This window comes from Salminus brasiliensis, chromosome 3, assembly GCF_030463535.1.
Source record: "Salminus brasiliensis chromosome 3, fSalBra1.hap2, whole genome shotgun sequence".
NCBI lineage: Eukaryota > Metazoa > Chordata > Actinopteri > Characiformes > Bryconidae > Salminus > Salminus brasiliensis.
The window spans coordinates 11,583,112-11,607,123 of record NC_132880.1 but is presented as its reverse complement, the minus strand read 5'-3'; the positions used below and the strand labels follow the sequence as shown (position 1 = coordinate 11,607,123).

General features: G+C 37.9%; 1 protein-coding gene across 6 annotated transcripts; it reads left to right on the top strand.

Annotated features, from left to right (window-relative positions):
- Window positions 1-114: 114 nt before the first annotated feature.
- Window positions 115-23,623, top strand: tmem222b (transmembrane protein 222b). Of its 6 annotated transcripts, none has more exons than XM_072675447.1 (8): window positions 115-158; window positions 776-836; window positions 1,934-2,032; window positions 13,101-13,185; window positions 16,214-16,245; window positions 16,526-16,622; window positions 16,736-16,866; window positions 19,438-23,623. In XM_072675447.1, exons 3-8 carry the CDS (start codon window positions 1,992-1,994, stop codon window positions 19,523-19,525), a joined length of 474 nt encoding a protein of 157 aa, XP_072531548.1. In that variant the 5' UTR covers window positions 115-158; window positions 776-836; window positions 1,934-1,991; the 3' UTR covers window positions 19,526-23,623. The 6 variants fall into 6 exon arrangements, with proteins under 6 accessions (XP_072531548.1, XP_072531546.1, XP_072531547.1 ...); XM_072675445.1 differs by having other exon boundaries at window positions 776-854; XM_072675446.1 differs by lacking the exons at window positions 115-158; window positions 776-836 and adding exons at window positions 1,115-1,526; window positions 1,616-1,681.
- Window positions 23,624-24,012: the final 389 nt, after the last annotated feature.

Here is a 24,012-nt window from a genome sequence, read left to right as displayed (position 1 = left end):
CCCGCCTTCTGGTGTTTTACCATTTGCCAATCGAGGATTTCCTGGGCAACGATTGGCTAATATTTGATCGTCACAGGCAGTCTGTCCATCGCGCGTCTCTCTAAGAGTGGTGGGAGTGGCGGAAAGTGAGAGTGGAGTTTGTTGGGGAGACTGCAATGGTGTGTCAAGTATTTTCTAAAAAGGTTCTTTTTTAAAGTTATACGTTATAGTGTGTTTAAGATCTTATAATCTCCCTAAAACATTACAATAGATCAAATGCTTCAGTTAAATCACCTTACGTGTGATGTGTGTGTATAGTGGTACACACTCTGAACAACGAAACACCGTTAGGCCAAGTCTCCGAATAGGTTAGAATCTGTTGTTATTTGATGAGTACTGATATGAAATAACAATATAGTAATCATGTTATGTTGTGTTCAAAACGCTTTTTGGGTTTTCTACATGTGCGTGTATTAGCATTCTTTTTAGAGCGCTCTTTTTAATGAGGGTTTAGAACTAACGCACACGGATATCATATTTTTTTTTGTCATTGCACAAGTGGTTGGTTTTAGCAGCGTGGACAAACAATTGAATAAAGAGTGGCTTAGACCCAGTCAAAGCACATGATCCACTGTAAAATAGTTCCACATTTCAGACTCCCCTCTGAAATGACATCCCCTCTAGTAATTTTGGGGTACTTTACATTTGATTCATATTGAATGTGTTTTAGTCACGCGACCAGTCTTGGTCTGTTGTGTAACGACTCTTAGGCGCATATATTTTGTCTCTTCAACAGAAATTGGCAACAGGGGGTTCTGGTGGTCTGCAGCAGGGGGCACTCCAGACATATGAAAATCGTGAGAATACCATGGAGGGTTTGTTTCTGGCCCAGGGTCATTCTTTTTAACGTAGCCTGTCTTGGTATAACATTTGTTGGTAGTTTAGTTGATGTTGGGAAACATTTTAGGCAAGTATCTTGAATATTTTATGCTTTCTTGCTTTTCATTATTTTCACTGTTTAATTTTTTTTTGTCCAGAGAGTTGCAATTTATCTGTGATAATGGCAAGTCTTTAAATAAAACAAGTAATGAAAGAATATGACTTTGAAGTTAAAGTTTATATAATATACAGTTTCAATTACACAGCATTTTATTATACATCACCTTATCATGGTCTGCTGCAACACTGCACAAGTGAATTGACTATGATAATGTTGTTTTTGTTTCTGTAGCTAATTTATATATGTAATGTCTTCATACATTATTTCTTTTTTCCTGTCTTTTACTAATGACTAATTATGTAAAGCTGCTTTGTGACAACAACAGTTGTAAAAAGCGCTATACAAATAAATTTGACTTGACTTATATAACTACACTATAACTACACTAATTTACAAAAGAACATCAGACAACCGTTCAGGACAATCCCGACAATGCATCTTTCTGAGCTTGTCTATCATAAAATGAAGTCCAAAGAATATGCCCAAGCAACAGGAATTCTTAAACAAGAAGTCCCAAAACTGCTAACAATAAAAAACGATTGTACGGGTAAACAGCGATTTAACTCTTTTTTTTTTTTAAATATTTTATAGTGAAAGTAGTTCTGTCATGCCTGTTTTGTGTCTTGTCTTTCCTAGCACCACCTGTCCATTAGTGTTCCCACCTGGGTCTCCTTTGTAACCATGCCACCTTGTTACTCCCAGGTGTTCCTAATCCTTCCTATAAGTACCCCTTTGTTTTAGCCTTCCTTTGTCTGGTTCTGTGTGCCTGCGTGTGTGTGTGTGTGTATGTGTGTGTGTGTGTGTGTGTGTGTGTGTGTGTGTGTGCGTGCGTGCGTGCGTGTTTGTGTAATTCTTGTATTTCTTTGGTAATCTTAGTGCTTAGTGTGGTTTCTGTTTGTTTTATTTTCCTTAATTAATAAATATCCTGTGTGTACGTCTGCCTTCATCTCCAAGGTTGACATACCATGACAGAAGATCTAAAGATGGACGTAGTAGACGATACCTGGGCCGGATGTGCGATAAGGCGAACCCCCTTCCTGGTCTGCCTGTCAGGTATGTGTGGGAGGTATGTGGGGTGGTGTTGCAGATTGGTACTGTCAGCCTTGAGTCTCAGGACTGGAGAGGTGAGGCTAACAGGGTTGCATGTCTTGAGGATCTTCCTTTATGGAACATTATGAACTTCCTCATCACTGTGCCCCTCGAACCAGAAGAGTCTGTCCCGGCTCCAGTGTCTGCGCCCAGGCCTATGGCCTGTTTCTGTCTTGGCAGCACCGCCCGCCTCTGTTTCTGTCCAGGCAGTGGCATCTGTGCCTACTACCAGGCAAGCAGTGCCCGCCGCTCCTGCTCTGCTGAAGGCAGTGTCCCCTGCTCCTGTGTCGGCAGTGCCCACCGCTTTTGTCCCGGTGTACCCTCGCTTTTTCAATGGTGACCCAAGTCAGTGGGAAGTGTTTAACGGTGAGTGCCTGTGCTTTATGGTCCATTTCTCTGGGTTGTTCCAGTCTGAAGAAAACAAGGTTGGGTTAGTAGTACTGCTTCTGCAAAAGCCTGCTTTGAACTGGGCGGTCCACTGGGGCACTGTTATAGCCTGTTTTGGGACCTCTTTAATTCTGTTAATAATCCAGTGGAGGCTTCTCCAGATAACTATAGGGAGTGGCAATGCTGCACTAAGGCTATGCCCCGGGTCACCAGGGATATAACTGGGGACACAGGGCATGAGAAGTCCTTGGGGCCCTCCGCATCGGCTCCAGTGCCAGCGGTGCCCACCGTGTCTGTTTCAGTGCCTGTGCCAGTGTTGCCCGCCATGTCTGCTCCAGTGCCAGCGGCACCCGCTGCCCCAGATTCAGTGCCAGTCCCCAGGTAGTCTGCTCCAGTGCCAGCGGCACCTGCCGTGCCCTCAGCTTTAGTGCCAGTGGCGCCCGCCATGCCCTCAGCTCCCTCAGTTTTCTTTGGTAATAGTGCTTGTTTGGTTTCTGTTTGTTTTGTTTTATTTTCCTTTAGTAATAAATATCCTGCATGTACGTCCACCTCCGTCTCGACATACTGGGACATACACTCAATACCATACCAGCATAAAAATACCATACCAATAACGTAATATAAATGCCATAAGAAGGTTGCAAAATACTTTTAGGTAGCTGTTTCCTCATTCTGTAATGTACACTGTGGAACACCGGAGGTTCTTGAATTTTCAACTGTGGAGGAACCTCCCATGGTGCTTTGAGAAAAATTTAAGAAAAGTTTGTTGTTGTTTTTTGAAGAAGAAAGGTTCCTTGAAAGTCTCTTGGTGCACTGTAAGAGGTTCCTTCCCAGTTTCAAAATGAAGAATCTCCAAATGTTCCTCATGGATCTTATACTTTTAACAGTGAGTTAGGGAGTTTCAGGTAACAGGAATGGTGGGGGTCAAATTGAGGTCTGCAACTTTCAGCAAGAGAACTGCTTGCAGCATTGCTAGAATGACCAATCAAACCCCGTTTTGTGGTAAGGCCTTACCACAAAATGCAACATCAAAATTTTTCAAAGAAAGACCTAAACATGCCTAATACATTTTGGATACAAAGTGGGTTAAATAGAATTTAAGATTTCTGTATTTCATGCTTTTACTGTTATTTGCGTTGCAATCTGGTGTTGACCAGAAAAGAATGGTGTATGAACCATTTATATTTTCTTATTTGTTTATGTGTTTTGCTTATGTTTTGAATTGAATTACAGATCACCCAAAATAATACTTTTTTTCTCCTTGTCTCTTTGTAGTGGGAGTCGTGTCCATTCTACAAACTCTGAATCTAAGATGGATTTCAGAAATTTGACAAATGAATGGTAATAAGAATGGGAAAAGCACTGCTTCCATGTCCTGTGGTAGACAAATATGTTCTAAACCCGATACGTTTTATCCTGTGTGCTTAAGTAGTTAAGTATTGTTGCAATTTACATGCTCGTGAAAATAAGTTTACTACAAAACAAATATTATAAAACACTAAAACACTAAAACAATAGGTAATCTATTGTATTCTACTGCTGCCAAAGACACGTTCTTATTTGTCTTGTGATGTTTTGGTGTGCACCTTACATGCACAGTTTTTTGGTATTTCTACTCTTTAACAACCCTTTTTCAGAGGATTAAAAAAAATGAGTTTATGTAGTAACAAGCAACTGAACTGTGATTATTATTTGGTTCAAAGTGTTTATTTGAGTTGATTAAATCCAGTTTAATTGTTTGTTACCACAAAGGACAACCCACGTTTTCCAGCGCACACAGGACAAATCATATCAGGTTTGCAACATGTTTGTTCAGAGTGTGACAGCAGCGATTTTCAAAAACTCATAAACATAAACATATAATTTTTTTTTAAATACAGAAATTAAACTTGATGCAGGCACGACACAGACTACAGAATGACAATATGACTTACGCAGATGGACAAAATTATTGGTACCCCTTGGTTAATGAAAGAAAAACCCACAATGGTCACAGAAATAACTTGAATCTGACAAAAGTAATAATAAATAAAAACTTTATGAGAATCTGACATTGATTTTGAACCATGCTTCAACAAAATTATTAAAAAAAATAAACTCAGGAAACAGGCCTGGACAGAAATGATTGTATCCCTGAAAATAATGTGATTGATGTAAATCAAGGTGCGTCCACTAATTAGCATCACAGGTGTCTACAATCTTATAATCAGTCAGTGGGCCTATATATAGGGCTACAGGTAGTCACTGTGCTGTTTGGTGACATGGTGTGTACCACACTCAACATGGACCAGAGGAAGCGAAGGAAAGAGTTAAAGGTAAAGGTTATAAGATCATCTCCAAGCAACTTGATGTTCCTGTGACTACAGTTGCACATATTATTCAGAAATTTAAGATCCATGGGACTTTAGCCAACCTTCCTGCACGTAGCCGCATGAAAAATTTATGACAAATCAAAGAGATGGATAATACTAATGGTAAAAAAAAAGAGCCCAGAAAAACTTCCAAAGAGATTAAAGGTAAAGTTCAAGCTCAGGGAACATCAGTGTCAGATGGCACCATCCATCGTTGTTTGAGCCAAAGTGGACTTCATGGGAGACGACCAAGAAGGGCACCATTATTGAAAACAAATCATAAAAAAGCCAGACTGGAATTTGCCAAACTACATGTTGACAAGCCCCAAAGCGTCTGGGAGAATGTCCTATGGACAGATGAGACAAAAATTTAACTTTTTGCCAAGGCACATCACCTCTATGTTCAAAAAATGAAGCTGCTTTGCTGCATCTGGCACAGGGTGTCTTGAATCTGTGTTGGGTACAATGAAATCTCAAGACTATCAAGGGATTCTACAGAGAAATGTGCTGCCCAGTGTCAGAAAGTTTGGTCTCAGTCGCAGGTCATGGGTCTTGCAACAGGATAATGACCCAAAACACAGCTAAAAACACCCAAGAATGGCTAAGAGGAAAACATTGGACTATTCTGAAGTGGCCTTCTATGAGCTCTGACCTAAATCATATTGAGCATCTTTGAAAGGAGCTGAAACATGCCATTCAGTTTTTTTCTGTCATTTTTATTTATTATTACCTTTGCCTGAAAACATACCATAGACCTTCAAAACCCCATTTTCTATTGATCCACTAGAGGACACTGCTCCTCTACTAAGAAATATTTTGCAAAGACATCTGTCATGTTAAGTCAACACTGGAGAACAATGTACAATATACATCACTTATTGTAAATGTTAAAATGCTTGGAAGTGAAATTACTTTCTGTATATTGAGGTTAGAATATACTGATAACAGTCTCACCTCCGGGAGCCATCGGGAGCTAAGTAACAGCTTCAAGTTCACGATCAAAGTGAATGTGGCAAGCATAATAATTTATTTACTCATAGAAATACAAGCTGCCTTGTCATGTTTCTGTGGCAATGTAAATCAGAGATCTAATTCTATTTTGATTATTTGTACTATTTTCATCCATGATACATATTATATCATTTAAATTGTTTAATAGATATAAGAATAAGAATGTAGATTTCTCAGAAATATCACAATGAAAAGTTTTACGTCCATGTATGTGGAACCAATCATAAAAAGACTAGTCTATGTATACTGATGATATTGAGCATTCTTTTAGACAGAAAGTCTAATAATCTAAAGTACATTTTGAGAACCCTTAGTGATAATAAAATTTAGCTTAAGGCTATGTGTAACATCATTTTACACCTAAATGCACTAATACTTAGGATACCAGAGTTTCTGTTTTCATTTTGTACGGTCTTATTACAGTGTTATAGATCAACAGGGAAAATTGTGACATTCATATTCCTCTGGATGAAATTATCACAATATTTTATCCCATGTAAACTGACATGACAATTTCAGCTCAACCTTAATATAACCTTTTCTACAGGACTATTCCCCAGTGAGTATAGCAACTTAATGAACCTCTGGTGCATCTAAGGCTATAGTATTAAAGGTTATTTAGGCCTTATTTTATTTTGAGCCTTAGAAACATATGGTATTTTCCCTCAAGAGCTTTATCTGTAGGCCACTGAGGTGAAGGTCTGAAAGGTACAACTTCTAACTGCCACACATCGGGCAGCTTAATTACCGAGCTTTCTTCTTTTAAAGGGTAATATTTTCGAAGACCCATTATGGCAGACAGAAAATCTATACTTCTGTGGAGACAAAAGAAAACAACTGAGACTTTGTGTGCACTCAGAGCAAGAGTATATCCTGCTCAAAAAAGGTCGTATATGTGTGACTAGTATTAGGCTCTTTTTAGCTGAACTTAAATTTAGATACAATGCTTTGTATTTTTCTCTAAAGCCAACACAATTTAAAGGAGTATTCCACCAATTTGTCTTCTTTTTTGCTTATATTTGAAATGTCATTCAGAGTTGTTTGGTGTGAAATGGAACCTTACCAGCTCAGAATTCTTTACGGTGGTGGTGATAGGGACCATGGGTCGCCATGTCTACAACACTAACATAGCACTTAATTAACTATCCAACTCTCCCTTCAGGTTAAATAAAGCCCCGAAAATGTCTGTTCATTTTATAACATAGATCAACAACGTGGCTGGTAAAGTATTATATCTGTATTCTCAAAGTTAGGATGAGACCATGCGTCCTACAGAGTTATACATTTATAGACATTAACTACACATGCTAATGACTGTTTCCAAATAAGCATTGACATCATAAACATCACTATATGGCTAGTACTGATGTGATTCTTTGAACATACTGAAGATATGAAAGCAATGAATATTAAGAGCTGACATGCTATTTTTTAATGTTATTGTTAAAAGTTGTTTCCTAAGCTAGCTAACAAGCAGATATGAACTACATAAAACCTCATTATGTAGCTATTTTAGCCATCATTTCCCACAAATGCAATATGGACTGAAAATTATTTTCTTTGTAACTACACACTGTTTTAAGAAGCCTTGTATTTTTTTTTCTCAGAAAGCTTTTAGCCAACATCCTCCCAGCTTCAGCAGTTGCCAGCAATCTCTCTAGTCTAGCTTTTGACACAGTGGACCACAAGATCCGCCTGTCTATCCTTGCCAGCCTTGGAATTACCAGCTGTGCATGGCGATGGTTTGCATCGTACCTGCAGGGGCGCTCATACCAGGTATGGCGGCTCACCACCTCAAACTTAACCCCAGCAAGACAGAGCTGCTATACACCTCAGGAACTGCTGGACTTAAAAAGATCTAGCCATCTCCTTTGAGAACTCACTGGTCATTCCATCTACAGAAGCTTGAAGCCTTGGTGTAGTCATGGATGATCAGTTATCGTTCTCAAGTCATGTTGCAAACGTAGCTCAGTCATGCAGATTTCTCCTGTACAACATCCGGAGAATTCAACCCCTCTTTGTAGAGAGGCCTTCCAGGTGCTCGTTCAGTCTCTCGTCACTTTGAGACTTGACTACTGCAACTCTCTTCTGGCAGGTCTCCCTCTGCGCACCATCAGGCCCCTGCAACTTATCCACAATGCAGCGGCACAAGTCATCTTCAACGTTTTTAAATTCAGCCATGTCACTCCACTGCTGTGTTCTCTTCACTGGCTTCCCGTAGCTGCCCGCATCAGATTCAAAACCTTGACGCTGGCCTACAAAGGCAAGAACGGACCAGCCCCTCCATACTTGATGGCAATGGTCAAAAGCTGATCTGCACCAAGAGCCCTTCGAGCTTCAAGTGCAGCTTGGCTTGACCTGCCATCCATCAAAATCCACGGAAGACAAGCGTCCAGGCTTTTTTCTGTCTTGGGACCAAAGTGGTGGAACGAACTTCCCTTGGGTGTCCGAACGGCAGACTCACTCGCTGTCTTCAAACGCAGACTGAAGACCCTCCTCTTCTGAGAGTACTTGGCCGAATAGTAGAGTGGTCACCTTATTGACTTGTGTTTAGTAGTGTCTAAACTTAGAGGTATCTTTGAATTTTTAGCCTATTCAAACTATCTGAGGTTATCCTTGGGGAAATAGCAAAGCACTTTTGTATGTCGCTCTGGATAAGAGTGCCTGCTAAATACCAGTATCATTACAACGGACCACAATACCCTTTACATTAAGAGACCACGATCTACAGATACGTGTCTAAAATTAAAGGTGCCAATAAGTGTTTGGAGCTATGAAACAGAAGAACCTTTCAGTTATTAGAGATACATAAGTGTAAAGAAGCATTTTAACGGTTAAAACTCCATATAATAATAACCAATTAATGTTTTTTCATGTTTTACATGTTGCGTGCAAGTGAAATAATGTCTGATTTGAATGATGAATGATTTAAGTGGTGAGTGGTGTTTGAGCTTTATGGCCATGGTCTGACCTAATTGGGTTGGATGCTGTGGCCATTATAGCCCCTTTTACTGGACAATTCCCTTGGCTTGACATGATGAGTTCATAGTATTTGTGTTACCCTCCTTTCGTTTATCAAAGTCTCTCTGCATTTGCTGTGTAGTTTGTTTTTCGTGTTTGCATCATATATCACCTGTCAGGCCTAATGGGGTCCAGTATGGAGGGCACACAGCGCTAGATGATTCCCTCTGGCATTGAGACTGTGTCTGAATCCCACAGGTACTCAGGAGCGAAGACATGTACACCTTTAAGAACTGATAGGGTTCGGTTAGATATGATTTGAACCACAATAGCGGCAACCATGTTCTCTAACCTACTATAAACTATTAACCCTAATAGTGTGATCTATTGTATTAAAAACTGCACTGAGGTTAAGTAGGGCAGCAGTCTCGTGCTTCCGGGGCCGCGCGTACGGAAAAGTTAAGTCCGAATAATGAAATGAACCTAAAAACGTGGTCAGGTAAAATGTAAAAAAGCTGCTATTGTGATACGTAGCCTTGATCAGAGGCAAGAAAGAGATTGTTTGTAATCTTCATTAGGGCTGTTTCCGTGCTATGATGGGATCTGAATCCAGATTGGAATTTTTCATACATGTCATTCTTACTCAGGTATAAGCAAAGTTGTTGGGCCACAGCTTTTTTCTAATATCTTGGTGGGCCTGTAATTGGACAAAACACTAGGATCAAGATTTGGTTTCTTGATTAAAGGTTTTATGATTGCTAATTTAAGGATTTTGGGTACATGTCCTAGGCTAAGGCATGAATTTACTATTGTTAAAAGAGGTCTGATTATAATTGGGAGTATTTCTTTTAGTATTCTTGAGGGAATTGGGTTGAGAGTACAGTTTGTACAATTTGCTGTGAAAAAATGTTTTTCTATTTCTGGCTGTGGAAGTGTGTAGAAGGCTTTCAGCCTCTGTTTTACAACTAAGTTATGCTCTAAATCAGCTACACCAGGTGACAGTCATGTTTGATTTAATAAGGTCGGATTTGTTGTCTAATGTTTTAAATTTTATTATTAAAATATAATAACACTTCAGACAGTGGCGGGGGGGGGGGGGGCAAATTAACATTTTGTCTAAGATAGCATAAATCATGTAGTGGCTTATTGATTGTATCTGGTGTAAGAGATAAGTCATGTTAGTTTGATTTTCCTTTTATTTTTTTTAAAGAATTATATATAAAAGCTTTGTGTTTTAAATTTGCCAGAATGTCAATTAACAATTAACATTGTAGCTACACCTTAACATGTGTAGCTTCATTTGGTTGGCCTGGAAAGTATAAATAATAATAAAAACTATAATAAAAACTACAAATGTAATTAAGACATTAAATATGACTCCTGTTTTTCTTACCACAACTGTTTCATTGTAGAGAAATTAGACTCAGTCAGTTTCTCTACAATGAACCTCTTCACACCAAGCCAGTTTACGTTTCAACCACTGAATTATGTTTTCAGTTTTGAAAAAAAGGCAGAATTCCCCTTTAAGGGCTTTGTTGTACCTTTAAAGGCACACGTACATTGTTTATACCAAACATAAATTTACCTGAACTGTCTTTTTTCTTACTGTGTGTGAAGCCTCAAAGGCAAATCAGCAAGCTAATGCATCCAATCCTGACCAGACTCTTTCTTTCTCTGCGCAGCGCATTTCTAAATTCTTTACAGTCGTGATCACCTCACTGAGTCACTGTACGGTGTGTCGTACTACAGCGTGTCGTACTACTCTGTCGTACTGCTTTTTTACATTTTACCTGACCACGTTTTTAGGTTCATTTCATTATTCGGAATTAACTTTTCCGTACGCGCGGCCCCGGAAGCACGAGACTGCTGGCTACTCCTCCTCAGGGCGCGTGGGTGAACGGAAGCGGAACGGATGAAGGTGATTTTTCCTCAACTGGTGATGGCGGATGTGGAGATAGAGTCAATGAAGAATTATCGCATAGCGTTTGAGAAGATAGATCCTGGCACGAGCCGATATCCCTACTGTATTGTGTGGACGCCTATCCCCGTCCTATCGTGAGTTACATGAGCGTTCGACATTCACTTTTCTACCATTTTTTAGCATCAGATCGAATCAGACCAGAGTAGCCGTTCCTCTGCCGCCGAGCGCAAGCTTCATGAACTCGTGACTGTCACACACGGAAACGAGACCTAACTACACGAGCCCCTCGCGGTGTAAGCTCATGATTAACAGGCTACTCGTTTGTAGTCGTGTGGAATTCTCCCATCATGGAAAAGAGACTGCTAGCAGCAATAGAGATATTAAGTCAGCGCTCTGTCTGTCCGTCAGTACAATAAACCCACACAAAAACACTAAACACATAACATTCGATATTTCTCTTTCCAGCGTCATGCTGTTTGACCTACTTTGTTGACATTACCGCATTTGCAGCTATAGCTCCCTTTATGTACAATGCTTTGAAAGCTAACAACCTTACTGGTCACTTAATGGTGAGTTACCCACACCATTTGTGCTAAGTGTAGGGCATACCCTGCATTTTTCTGCATTTTGCAAAAACGTCCACTTTTGTTTGTTTATGTAGCCAAGCAAAAACAGACTAAATTCATTTTATATGACCATTTTTCAACCCATTCTTATTTCAGAACCAGGCAGGCTCTTTATTCCTTCGCCTATAAGGTTAATGTATCATTTCTGTTACAATTGGCTGCTTTAGTGAGTGGGTGGAGCTAAACTGCTGTAACATCACAAACAATTTATTTAAATATATATTTTTACAGCTTAGTTCCCATTTATAGAACCCACAAACTAGTATGTCTTAAAATGGCTACAGTATTAACATACTCCAACCACTCTTATTATTAAGTAACAAAAAAAAGACCCTTTAAAGCAGTAAAATTATATTTTAATAGCTCAAATCACCTTGACTGAGAGTAAGGGAATGCTGGGAGAGGTGACTGTAAACCATTATTTGGCCATCTTAAATGTCTCCCATATCATGAAATATTGGCCTACACTAAAATAATGCATTAACATTTGTATGGGAAACAATAGCCTGCAAGTACATGGAGTCTTGCCCAAAGACTCTTATTGGTGTAGTGCAGCATAGTCACCCAGACTGGGAATCGAACCGCAGTCTTCTGTGTGGTGTGGTAGCTCACATGCAGGGAGTGGTGTTATCTGTTTCGCCACACCAAATCCATCTATCTAACACAGAAGTTCCATTCAGAATGCTGTGTAGTCCAAGATTAGGCCCTGGGAAACTGGGCCCTAAGTGTGCAGTTTGGAAAGTCTGCCATATAACTGTGTTATTTGTATCTGTACTATATTTTATATATATATATATATATATATATATATATATATATATATATATATATAGAGAGAGAGAGAGAGAGAAATATATAATATTATTATTATTATTTCTTATTCTATTTTTCCATTTTTTTTCTTTTATTTGTGCAAAACACTTTTAATTGCTTTTGAGTATGAAGCATGTTTTAGAAACTTGCCTTGCCATGCCTAGAAGCAATACGTTTATAACTTATACTGTGCACAATGTTGGAAATAGAGAGCATGTGGAAGAACATCTTCCACAGGTTCAAACTGAAGAACGTTAAAAAATATATGAATATAAAATTGTCTCAGACACGGATTTACATAGGGTGAAATGTTCGCTTTTTTCTGTAAATTATCTGTAAACCACCCTCTTTAAAGCCATGGTTTGCCCCATCACACATATAGGCCAGCAACACTGCTCAGAAAGTCTGTGGAGATTAATATATCCAAGACAGGACAGTATCTGCCCTGTTCCATTTAGGGTGAAGAAGCTGGTTACTGAACAGCACTATCTAAAGTGTTAACAAGGAAATAAGGAGCACCAGGTGTCTCGGCCGTGCCAGTGAAGCAGTTTTTTGTGTGTATGTGTTGAAAGATTGTGTCCCTTTTACCACTGAACGCTTGTTCTGGTTCCTGAAGAGTGATTACTGCTTTGCACTTGAAAATGAATCAGCAACAGAACTGGATGACTACCAGTTGTTTGTTATTGAAAAGGGCAGTTGCCTGGATTTAGGCACGGTTGGATATTAAGCTGTGAGCTGTCATGTTATCTTTTGGGCTGTTGCACATTGTTGGCCCACAGTGTTAGAAATAGATTCATTGGGGAATATTAAATTGTTTTTTTTTTATGTTTACTGCTAGTAGACAGTAGGATGTTCTTCTAACTATGCTTAAAATGTGGCACATAATGTATTTTGGTGTAACTAAAAATTGTTTTGTTTTTTTCAGTGCTTAATCTAATGCACATTTTTGATGCATGTTTCAGATGGCTTTTTCCATTCATTGGGCACATGGGGATCTGCACCTCTGCAGGTGTGATTCGAGACTTTGCTGGGCCATACTTTGTGTCGGTGAGTGCCCTGATTTAGACTAATTAATTTCAGAAAAACTTCCTGACTGTTGTCAGTGTTATTGTCATTGTGGTGATGGTAGCAACCAGAAGTCACTATGTTTACACCACAAATACAACCATTTCAGAATGACCTGTGAAACAGCACTTCTGAGTTGTACTTGTGGCATTGATGATAATTTAATGATAATAAAGTATAATAAATGTGTTATTTGCCTTACAATGCAGTATATAATAATTTTTACCATGCGTGAATTAAAAAATATATATTCCAAATGCCAAATGTTTCCTTAAATATATTACTCTGGCATCAGGCACCATAATTGTAAAACTGTTTTGTAATGTCTGTTGAATGTAGCATTTAGAGACCTCAAACTCTACACCTCTACTGTGAACAGTTCTGACTTAAGGACAGAACACTTTACATCAAACCACTCTAAATTATGTTGCTTACAACTAAACTATAATTATATGCTGAAATGACAAAATCTCATTTAATAGAGAAGTTATGGATGATATTAAAATTGTATCAGTGTTTGCAGAGAACTGCTTAAGACAACGATTGTCATTACACAGATATTTGCATATATTGTAGGTGTGATCAAAGCACTAATTAACAAGAGGGTGAAAATGTAACATAAACCTATTTTTATGTAGTTCGTCCTCATCCTTAAGTTGGTCATCCTCATGTTCTCATGCCTCATGTTCGTCATGCTTATTTAATACAAAAGGAAAAATACCCACTGGTCTTATTTTCCATGACAGATATATTACAGGCTTATCTGCCCAATATTGTTTACTTTACTCCAATCTTGGATAATGCAGAGTGCATTATTAATATCTTGAAATGTTGGATCAATGACTTCTGTAGAAATCTGGTGAAAATACCTGTTTTATTTTAATATTGTAGTATATACCGCAGAACAAGAAGATATATATTTCAGTGTTTGTGTGATCAAATCATGTAGCCCCAGTTTTTATTCACATTTATCAGAAATGTACTAGATATGTTGTGGTCTTGTGTTTTATTTTTTGTGACTATTAAAAGTAATCCCTCAGTCTTAAGTTATCAATACAAATAACTCTGCCTATGTCACCTGCGACTGCAAACATTTGGTGCAAGAAAAAGTTTTAAAATATTAATCAAATACTTTATTTTAAAAATAATTTAAATAAACCGTTAGACTGCATCCCGTCCTATACCAGACTGGTAAAACATCTAGGTTACACTGGGCTGCTGTTCTGCATTTTATCTGCATATCTGCAATAAATGCAATTTAAATGCAATATCTGCATTTTATTAATTTTACTAATTTACCCCTTGCATTTCTCGAGACTGCAAATTCAGATGGATTTAGTACCATTTTCTACATTTTATTTGAAATAGTATTAGTAGTAGTAGTTTGTAGAATGCAGAACATGGCACATTTCTTGGCAGACCTTAGGTAGCCTTTTATTGCTGTTGTACTCTTATGTTGTCTATATTTTACTTGGGATCAACTTGATTTCCCTCTGGAATCACTTTAAAGTTCAACACTTCCCTACAAGAAACACACTCTACTGGATTGAAAAAGAAAATCTATAACAACGTACAGTGCCATCTCTAATAGGATGATCTACGAGCTGCAGTCCTTTATCTCCTCTATTTTGCCTGTCTTGCTTCATATTAGATTGGTTTTAAGCTGGTTGTAAAGGCCTGAAGACTCCCAGCTAGATATCTGTAACTCCTGCAGTTATGCAGAGCATGATCTATTTAGGGAATATGTGGAATCTTAGGCCAGTCTGTCATACATGTCTTTGCGGACCTTGCTTTGTGCACTGGTGCACGGTCATGTTGGAACTATTTCTGCAAAAGTGGGAGCATGAAATTGCTTAATGTTGAAGCATAAACAGTTCCTTTCACTGGAACTAAGTGGGCTGAACCCAATTCCTGAAAAACAACCCCATGCCATAATGCCTCCTCCACCAAACTTCACACTTGTCACAATGCAATCAGGCAAGTACCATTCTCCTGGCAACCCCAAACCCCCAACTCATTCATCAGATTGCCAAACAGAGAAGCGTGATTCATCACTCCAGAGAACACATCTAGAGTCCAGTGGCGTCAGGCTTTACACCACTGCATCTGAAACGTTGCATTGGTCTTGGTGATGTAAAGCTTAGATGCAGCTGCTTGGCCATGGGAAACCATTTCATTAAGCTCTCTACACACTGTTTTTGAGCTAATCTGAAGCCCCCAATGAAGTTTGGAAGTCTGTAGCGATTGACTCTGCAGAAAGTTGGCAAACTTTGAGCACAAGTTTTGGCAGCAAGCTGACAGACCAATCACAGCATCCCATATATACATTGCCACCACCACAAGAACTAATGAATTATTTCTCATCTTACAGTCGCAAAGCACTCTGCAGTAAGAGCATAAGTGTACAGCTTGGACCCAGCTCTACACCTATGCGTTAGGGGAACCAACAACAGTGTTCCCTTGGTGGAGAGTGGATATCTCTGCTGTGACTGGTCTGTCAGCTAGTTGCCAGGCATTGTGCCATAGGTACTTCCATGGTTTGTCGCTTGGGTGGGTGGGTGGGTGTTTTCATATTAAAATAATGGACAAATATTAAAAGAGAACTTAAATTTGATCTCACTATCATTAAATATGTAACATAACATACATTACACAATGTCATGGTTATAATAGTTCACCCCATGGGGACACTTGTAAGCCTGCTAAACACTTTAATATAAATAGTATAAGAAAATACATATTTATACATAGTATGTCTGTTGTTTTATTAATGTTTTAAAATATGTTTAGCATTTATATAATTATAAAAAGAACTACTCATTAGAATGTAATCAAGATGTCATTCAAATGTCAATTTGAATAATTTCTTCAGTCTTAACAGTGCCATTGCATATTTACAGCATTTTGATCCTTCATCAGAGAAGTGATTTGTGAAATGATTAAAGTGTAATAATTTAATGCATTAACACATCATATAAGATTACACTGCTGTGTTACTGTCTTGTTCTAGGAAGACAACATGGCCTTTGGAAGACCAACAAAGTAAGCTGGTTCAAATCTTAAGGGGACCTTTCTACAGAGTCTTTCAGTACAGTACACATAATACATTTATGTAATAATGTAATATATTTAATGGATTATTCATTAGAAGTATAATGCAGGTTTTCCACTCAGTGACTTAGCATAAAAGAACGAACTAAGTCTGCTCCAAATTTCCAGTTGTAGCTGAAGCTTGCCTACAGTGTAGTTTGTCTATTAGGTTTAAAACACATTACTGTCCTGCTGTTAAGATGGTTTTAAGAGATAGACATTTATTTTTAAGGTACTGGATGCTGGATGTAAGTAAAGTGTATGCCAGTGGCTCCAATGCCTGGGATACAGCAGTTCACGATGCTTCGGAGGAGTATAAACATAGAATGGTAAAGTATAATGTGTTTACTTTTTTAATTCAGTTGTTTTGAAGAGTACTGGGTGTTAATTAAAATATTGCTGATAGTAAAAAGCTCCTTACAGTCAACCTTTCTTTTTTCAGCACAACCTTTGTTGTGACAACTGTCACTCTCATGTTGCTATGGCATTGAACCTTATGCGCTATGACAACAGCACCTCATGGAACATGGTGAATCTCTGTGTGCTTTCTTTGATTCATGGCAAACATGTCAAGTAAGTATAATAAACATCATTTTTTTTTTTATTTACTTACAGTGCCCTCCACAATTATTGGCACCCCTGGTTAAGATGTGTTAAAGACCTTTGAATCAATTTTTTTTTTTATTTCAGAAGCATAATCTCAGTTTTCATAATCATCACACAAAATTGTAGACAAATGTCATCTTTAACTCATGTGAGTTCAAAAAAAAAAATCATAAAATCACCTCTTACACAATTATTGACACCCCTAACAAATCCTAGAAAATGTAATTGAAGCATTTCTGTCATTTCAAGTGTAGTTTATAAAGTTGATAAGAGGATCTAGGAATCTTTAATTAGTAATTCATCACTTTCTGTTTCTCTGGGGTATATCAGTTTCTCTTATTCACTCTCCAACATGAGAAAAGACAAGAGAACACACCATTCAAGTAAGGCTGGTGTGTGTCGACCTGGCTAAATGGCTACAAGAAAATAGCCACTTGCCTGCTCCTAAACATATCTACAGTCAGAGGAATCATTAAGACGTTTTAACAATTGGAACAGTGTCAAACAAGCCTGGATGAGCATGCAAGTTTATCTTGCCACCATGCACAGTGTGGAGGATGGTAAGAGAAGTAAAAAGTTCTCCAAAGCTCACTGTTAGAGAGTTGCATCAAAGATAAAAGTATTTGCTGTCCAGTGAATCCCACTTTTGCATACAACTCATCTTATTGTGAAGTCATGAACACTGACCTTAGGTGAACCTAGAGAGATTTGTTATGTTGTGGAACCTTGCGGGGCCCAACTGTGTAATTACCGTTTCATCTTTTGGAAAAATGTTTTGGTAAACCAGCTATTCCTGGAGACGATTTACTGATAATCCTTGTTCTTAGTAGATAATAATTCACTACACAAAACTGTAATACATGCATGGTGCACTTTATTAATTACATAATTATACTGGGCACAGCATGGTACTACAACATGTTTTTATGATTGCGTTAGATTTTTGAGGTGCATGATCATGCTGCGAATCTCCCATTCTAACAGAATGGTTACTAATAGGGATGCGCCAATGCCACTTTTTCCTCTTCTTTCTGATACAAAATCAGTTTGCCAATACTGAGTACCGATACCAACTTTGACATAAAATACACGATAGGTGACTATTAATCCTGATATTTATAGTGTTATGCTTTTTATAGGTTTATATATATACCTTTTTATATATTTTCGCAATGAAGATATAATATGCTTGAAAGAACAGCATTTACTGGTTGAGTAACTGCACATTTGATAAGTTTCAGAGCTGTGAAAAACATTGCCACAATACAGTAACACGTGCAAGTTTGTTTAGAAACAAAAAGTGCTTCTGCAACAATTTCACAGTACACACCTCTATGTAAAAAGGTACTAAACTTCAATGTGTGGCCTTTAAACAAGTTGCTTGAACTCAACTTTTGGTTTCAGAACCAAAGAAACACCACATGGAAACAAAAAATGCAAATGTTGTTAAAATGTTTGGTTTCATGTATGCAAACAAAAAGCTTCATGGTTTTGGTGCTCTCTTGCCGAATTCCAATATTGTGTGTAAGTGACAGTATTTGCGCAGAAACTGATACGATATTGGTATTGGTGCAACACTAGGTACTAAGGCCACTTTATAATGTTCACACCGATGTGGATCCGGTTACTAATAACAGTTTCTTTTTCCATTTGCAGTGTTGCTAAATCAGGACCAGGAAGTGCACACAGTGTCTTGAAATAATAATTCAGCAGTTTTATGCTTTAGTCTTGCACCACAACTAATACTAGCTAATTTACTTAAGCCATGATTTCTGTTAGCATTGCATAATTTGCATGCTTAAATTACACTTCTCTCAAACCACGCCAAGATAGATGTAGTATGCCTAAATATAGTAAAGTAAAGTTTATTCGGTTAAAAAAGTGTAGACTTTTGGAAAAATAATTTGCAGTCAAAAGTAGTATTTTGCAATGTATCACAAAATGGCATTTCAATACTTAGTATATCACAAATATTCAAATACCCCCTATAACCATATTGTGGCTCTAATATCATAATATCCCCACCCCTAATTCACTGGACATGTGAGTTTCATACAAAACTGTAAATGTATTGTATTGGACATTAAAGGTCAGCAGTACCTGGTTTTTAGAAGCAGTGTCAACAAGCAGACAGCAGGTGCATAAGTCAAAGTGAGCCAGATGGTGTGTGAATGATCATTTGAGGTGATATTCATGGGAGAAAAATGCTGTCTGTTCATTTCTGATTGTCCTTCACGGATCCATTGCCAGTTTTCCCCAAAAGCATCTTGGTGTGAGATCATGTTAACTTAAAGGGACCATGTTTAGTATGATGCTCTCTTGATCATGTAACATATTTGTTCTAAGATTATTTTGGGAACCTCCACAGTAAGGAAGCTTGTTCAATTATGAGTCACAGTAAAGAAGGTTATAAAGGTATGGGCCTCCGTAGGGGGTGGGTCATACAGTTACAGGCCAGATATGTTTGTTGTTATTTCGTAGTTGATTTTTGCTCAACATGGTCTTATGCCATTTTTGTGTGTTCATCTTTTTCTACAGTTGTGCTGGCTTTCTAAAGACCTGGCTACCATTTCTGATACTAAACAGTGTCATTGTGTCCTTGGCTCTGTATGTGAACCTGCGGTGACCATGCAAGATCAGAAAGTGAAGGGTGAAACCGCAGACCTCCATATTCTGATGGAGATCCAGGTCTTTGAAGTGGGACTCCAATGACTGTCTGCTGGATCCTCTGAATGGGATAAAGATATGCCTTGTCCAGACTTAAAAACGTAGGAGACCAACATCAGAAAACTAACTTGAAGCCTCTTTGTGATAAGGAGAGGGAGAATATGCTATGGGTTTCATGTCTCATGGTGGTGTATACTAAAAAGCTCTGTCTTCCTAAGTATGATTTTGGTGCTGATTTTAATTTGGTTGCAAATCAGATCTGTCCCACAGTATAAAGACTTTAATGTTCATGTTTTCATCTGTCTGTGTGTGTGTGTGTGTGTGTGTGTGTGTGTGTGTGTGTGTGTCAAATGCACATCCTTCAAAAAAGAGATGGATATGGGTGATCAACTAATAAGATAGTAAAGTGTTTTTTTCCTCTTTAAGCATCTTTTTTCAGAAGCTGAAGCTTCTAGGACCTGAAACAACTAAATCTGTTGGTTGTGTCTGCTGATAACATACACATCGTTATGGAAGGTGTAACATTGTAGTTTCTTTGAATAGCTTCTTGTGCTGCGGAATGGCATACTTTTCAGCGCATTAAGATTTTGTATTAATGCACTTCATTAAAAAAATATATTTTGTCTTAATGTATAATTAATAATATTAGTCAATTATTAGTCAATTAACCTTTTCAACTTGATGATTGATAATTAAGTGAAGCCTCTTTTGTAATAATTATCTTGGACTTTACTGCCATGCCAGCATACATTTTGTTTGAGAGGTAGCAATCTCGAAACCACTTAGATCTTTTATACCTGCAGAGTTTATATTTGCAGCTTGTATTGGGATTCTGTCTTTTTTTTTCCTGTGGTACTCAAGCATTACTGATTCCACTGCAACCTGCAGACTATCTTCCATAACTGCAGGGCACACCTGGCGGGGAAATGTATAAGGAATGTTGTTGGAGGATGTTGTTGTCTCTGAGTTCTATATCAGTGACAGTAGGTCAATCTTGTCAAGTCATTTGGTTGACCAAGATAGAAAAAAACTCTTGGCTTGTTAGTATTAGCTAACAAAAACTGGGGTGACCAAAAAGATAAATACTGTAATCAGAATCAGAATCTCTCAGAATGTGTAATGTTACACATACAAGAAATTTGTCTTGGTGAGAGCAACACGTATGACAAGTAACAAAAACACAGAACACAGATTATTTACAGTATTAAACTAAAGGAAAATTACACTAAACAATAAATAGGATAGGGAATGTAATGGGAACTAAACTAGAACTACTAAATAGAAATTGGGATTCTGAGTAATGACCCATCTTTAACTGTCAGCATTGTAAACGTAATACGTTTTCTCACTGGAAATCATGGTTGCTAGGAGTGCTGTGACAGTGTTGATGGTAACGTATGCTAGGTGGGCTTGACCAACGGCAGTACATCCTGCATCATCACATTTTATATTCATCCTAGATGAATATGCCCCCTGCTACATGGGTAAGCAGTATGTTGGTGAATAATACTCAGAAAGCAGTCCAGCCTTGTCTGCGTTTATTTTTAGTGCAATCTACCTCTCTGCAGTATTCAGCTCAGCAGAAATTCAGAGCAGTCAGTACAGTGTACAAGTTTTGTACGAAGTAATACACGATGCACATCTGCACTTGCTAAGAATTCTTTGCTGTTTTATTAAAAGTAAAACAGAACACTTTTTAAATCATGAGTGTAACTGTCACACATTATGACTGCATTTATCATTTTGTTATTGATGTTCTTAGTTTTGGTTGATTCAAAACGTTTCTGTCATCAGGGATTGAAAGATACAGACATTTTGGCCTGTACCAATTTCTGATATTGGTACTGAAGGTACATATCTGTAGACGAAGAATGAACATTTATAAGATGTAAAAATATTAACATTTTATTCTCTGTACAAATGTTGTGAAACTGAAAAAAATGCATATATATATATATATAAACAGATACACACACACACACACACACAGTAGCAGAGCATGCAGAGCATTCTGCTCTTCTGCAATTGAATAAACGTGTGGGGGGGGGTTGAAATATCGGCCACATCGTAACATCTGTCTGGTGGCAATCATTATTTTAAAGCAATTTTCTGCGGATATTGATATAATTAAAATATCATTGTGCATCCCTACTTGTCATACTTGAATGTTGACAAATAAATCAATTAATGTAATGAATAGCAAATTGTGACCATTTAAACTCTTCTGAACGTGCTTAGTACTCTTGTATTCACCCAGACTATGATGTCAAGCCTTATTGTTTGCCTTTCTCTATTGTACATATTAACTTTGCATTTAGTTTCAAACACCAGTTGAATCCTGCTGTAATCCTAAACCATGGTCAGGACACCAAATCCGTTACCATGGTTCCTGTGTTTAAATCAAATCCCTCCATTGTTTGGAATCAAACAGAAAAGCACTGAGCCCCCTTTCTTACTCTCTCACCCCTTCTTGCTTTCATTGGCATTAGTTCTCCTTTTCTCTTTCGCACTCCTTTGCTCATATGTGTTGCCAGGAACAGCAGGTAGTGAGTGGTCCTCAGCTCTTTGGAGGCTCCTGTTGAAGATGCTTAAAGAGTGTGCAAGAAGCAAATAGCCCTGCAGATACTGGTGTTCACTGATCAGGTTAGAGACAGTTTGGGCAATACTGTTGAGTTTCGCAGAGATTTAAATTTATGTGCCTCTTTTTAAAGGGCTCGCTTCATAATTTTTGTTTGATTATTATTATAATTATAATGTGATTTTATTTAAGTTTAGTATGCCAACCTAGTTAAAAGTTCCAAAACATTTACTCCCGAGTCCACGCAGTCCATGTATGAGGGGGGAAAAAAAAGTTGAAAAATACTTTCCTTTTTGTGAAGTTAAAAAAAAAACCCAACACCTTCACATATCCACTTGTTACACCTATACACCTGAATGTAGCAAATTAGATCAAATTTAACAGGCAGATAAAATAAAAGTCACTTACATACATCAGTCTTAAAGACAAAGTAAGAAAAACAGTATGTCTAAATATAAGGAATAAAGAGAGATGGTGGGAGACAAGGAGCATATCTGTTTTAGCTGTGTGTGCTTGCTTGTGTGACTGTTACTCATGGTGCACATGAGCGCGTGCACGTGTCTGCTTGCTTGCTAGCATGTTTTTTGTGTACACCTTTATGCATGCACCTGGATGTTTGAGGCTACATGAGACTGGTTGTGTGAGTGTGTTTACCTGTTGGCATCATTAACTGTAGTGGTGGCTGTTTTACTTAACCTACTTATTGCAGGTTATCACTATATATTTGTATGCATATTTTCATATTGAGATATCTAAAGATTATTTTTAAGATTGTATTTTGCTGATAGAAATATTCCAGTAGCATTATAGTATAAGCAATTGTGCTATGCCTGCTTGAACAAATGCATTGTTGACCCATTTACCTGTGATAAATGGTGGTTGGGGTTCAATAGATAAATTAGTCTTTATAAAGAGCAGAATGTATTTTTATGTGCCCCCATTGCTTATGTCAACGATGTTCAGAAACTGCAGTGTTTAAAACAGGGGAAAGGGGTGTTCACAAGGACCTGTTTCCCTTTTGATTTGAACAGTTTATTTTAGTAATGTCTTTAGTAAGTCTGTTAACCCTCAGATTCATTATGCTACTACATGCTACTGGGCATGTCAGTGGGGGCTGATGTTGGGGTAACTCTACACCAGGGCCACCCAGTTTAACCTATGGTAGGGTGATGCTTTATTTTTCAAGAGGAATTTGGATTGTATCAAATGTTGCTTCATTAGTGTATCAATGGGCATGTTTCTGGAATGTGGATACCTGTAGTTTGACCGATTTACTTTGAACACAAAAGGCATTATTTCTGTTATAAAGACTTTGTGGTGATGAAGTAAAATGGCGGTACCTCACACTCGTCATACAAAAATACTGTTGAGAATCCCTAATGCTGTCTAACAGCCCCCTTGTTTTTTCCCCCCAATAAATACAAATCTTCCACTAACCTTGTAGATAATGTATTTCAGATGAATAAAAGTATAAATATACCTTTCTGTTTCTATTATGAATGTTGTTTGGATATAAAATGCAGTCTATGGTTTCAAGTCCTTGGCCTAAACAAATTAGCATTTTCCTGCCCTAACACATCTGATCCAACTAATCGGTTTTATGTTTATAATATGTTCAAATTAAATGTGTCTGTTTGTACAAGCAAGGAAAATATTGAAATTGCACTGGTGAGGGGATACTCCAGGACCATGTGATCTGGCATTGATCTAAGCACATTAGGAGCCCTGCATTGGTGACTTAGGCCGTATATAGTAATTCAAGCGTGCTCTCTCTTATACGCCAAAGTCTGGATAAGAATTGTACTATTTCTTCCAAATATCTGCATAATTCATTTGTTGTATAATAAAGTAATTCAGAGTGGGTTTGT

What these genes read in the sequence shown, in the direction of transcription:
- tmem222b (XM_072675442.1), top strand. Translation starts at nt 10,691, where the DNA reads ATGAAGGTGATTTTTCCTCAACTGGTGATGGCGGATGTGGAGATAGAG. An exon ending in ACGCCTATCCCCGTCCTATC is followed by an intron (nt 10,834 to 13,100) that starts GTGAGTTACATG and finishes TGCATGTTTCAG; the next exon opens with ATGGCTTTTTCCATTCATTG. An exon ending in GCCTTTGGAAGACCAACAAA is followed by an intron (nt 16,246 to 16,525) that starts GTAAGCTGGTTC and finishes TTTATTTTTAAG; the next exon opens with GTACTGGATGCTGGATGTAA.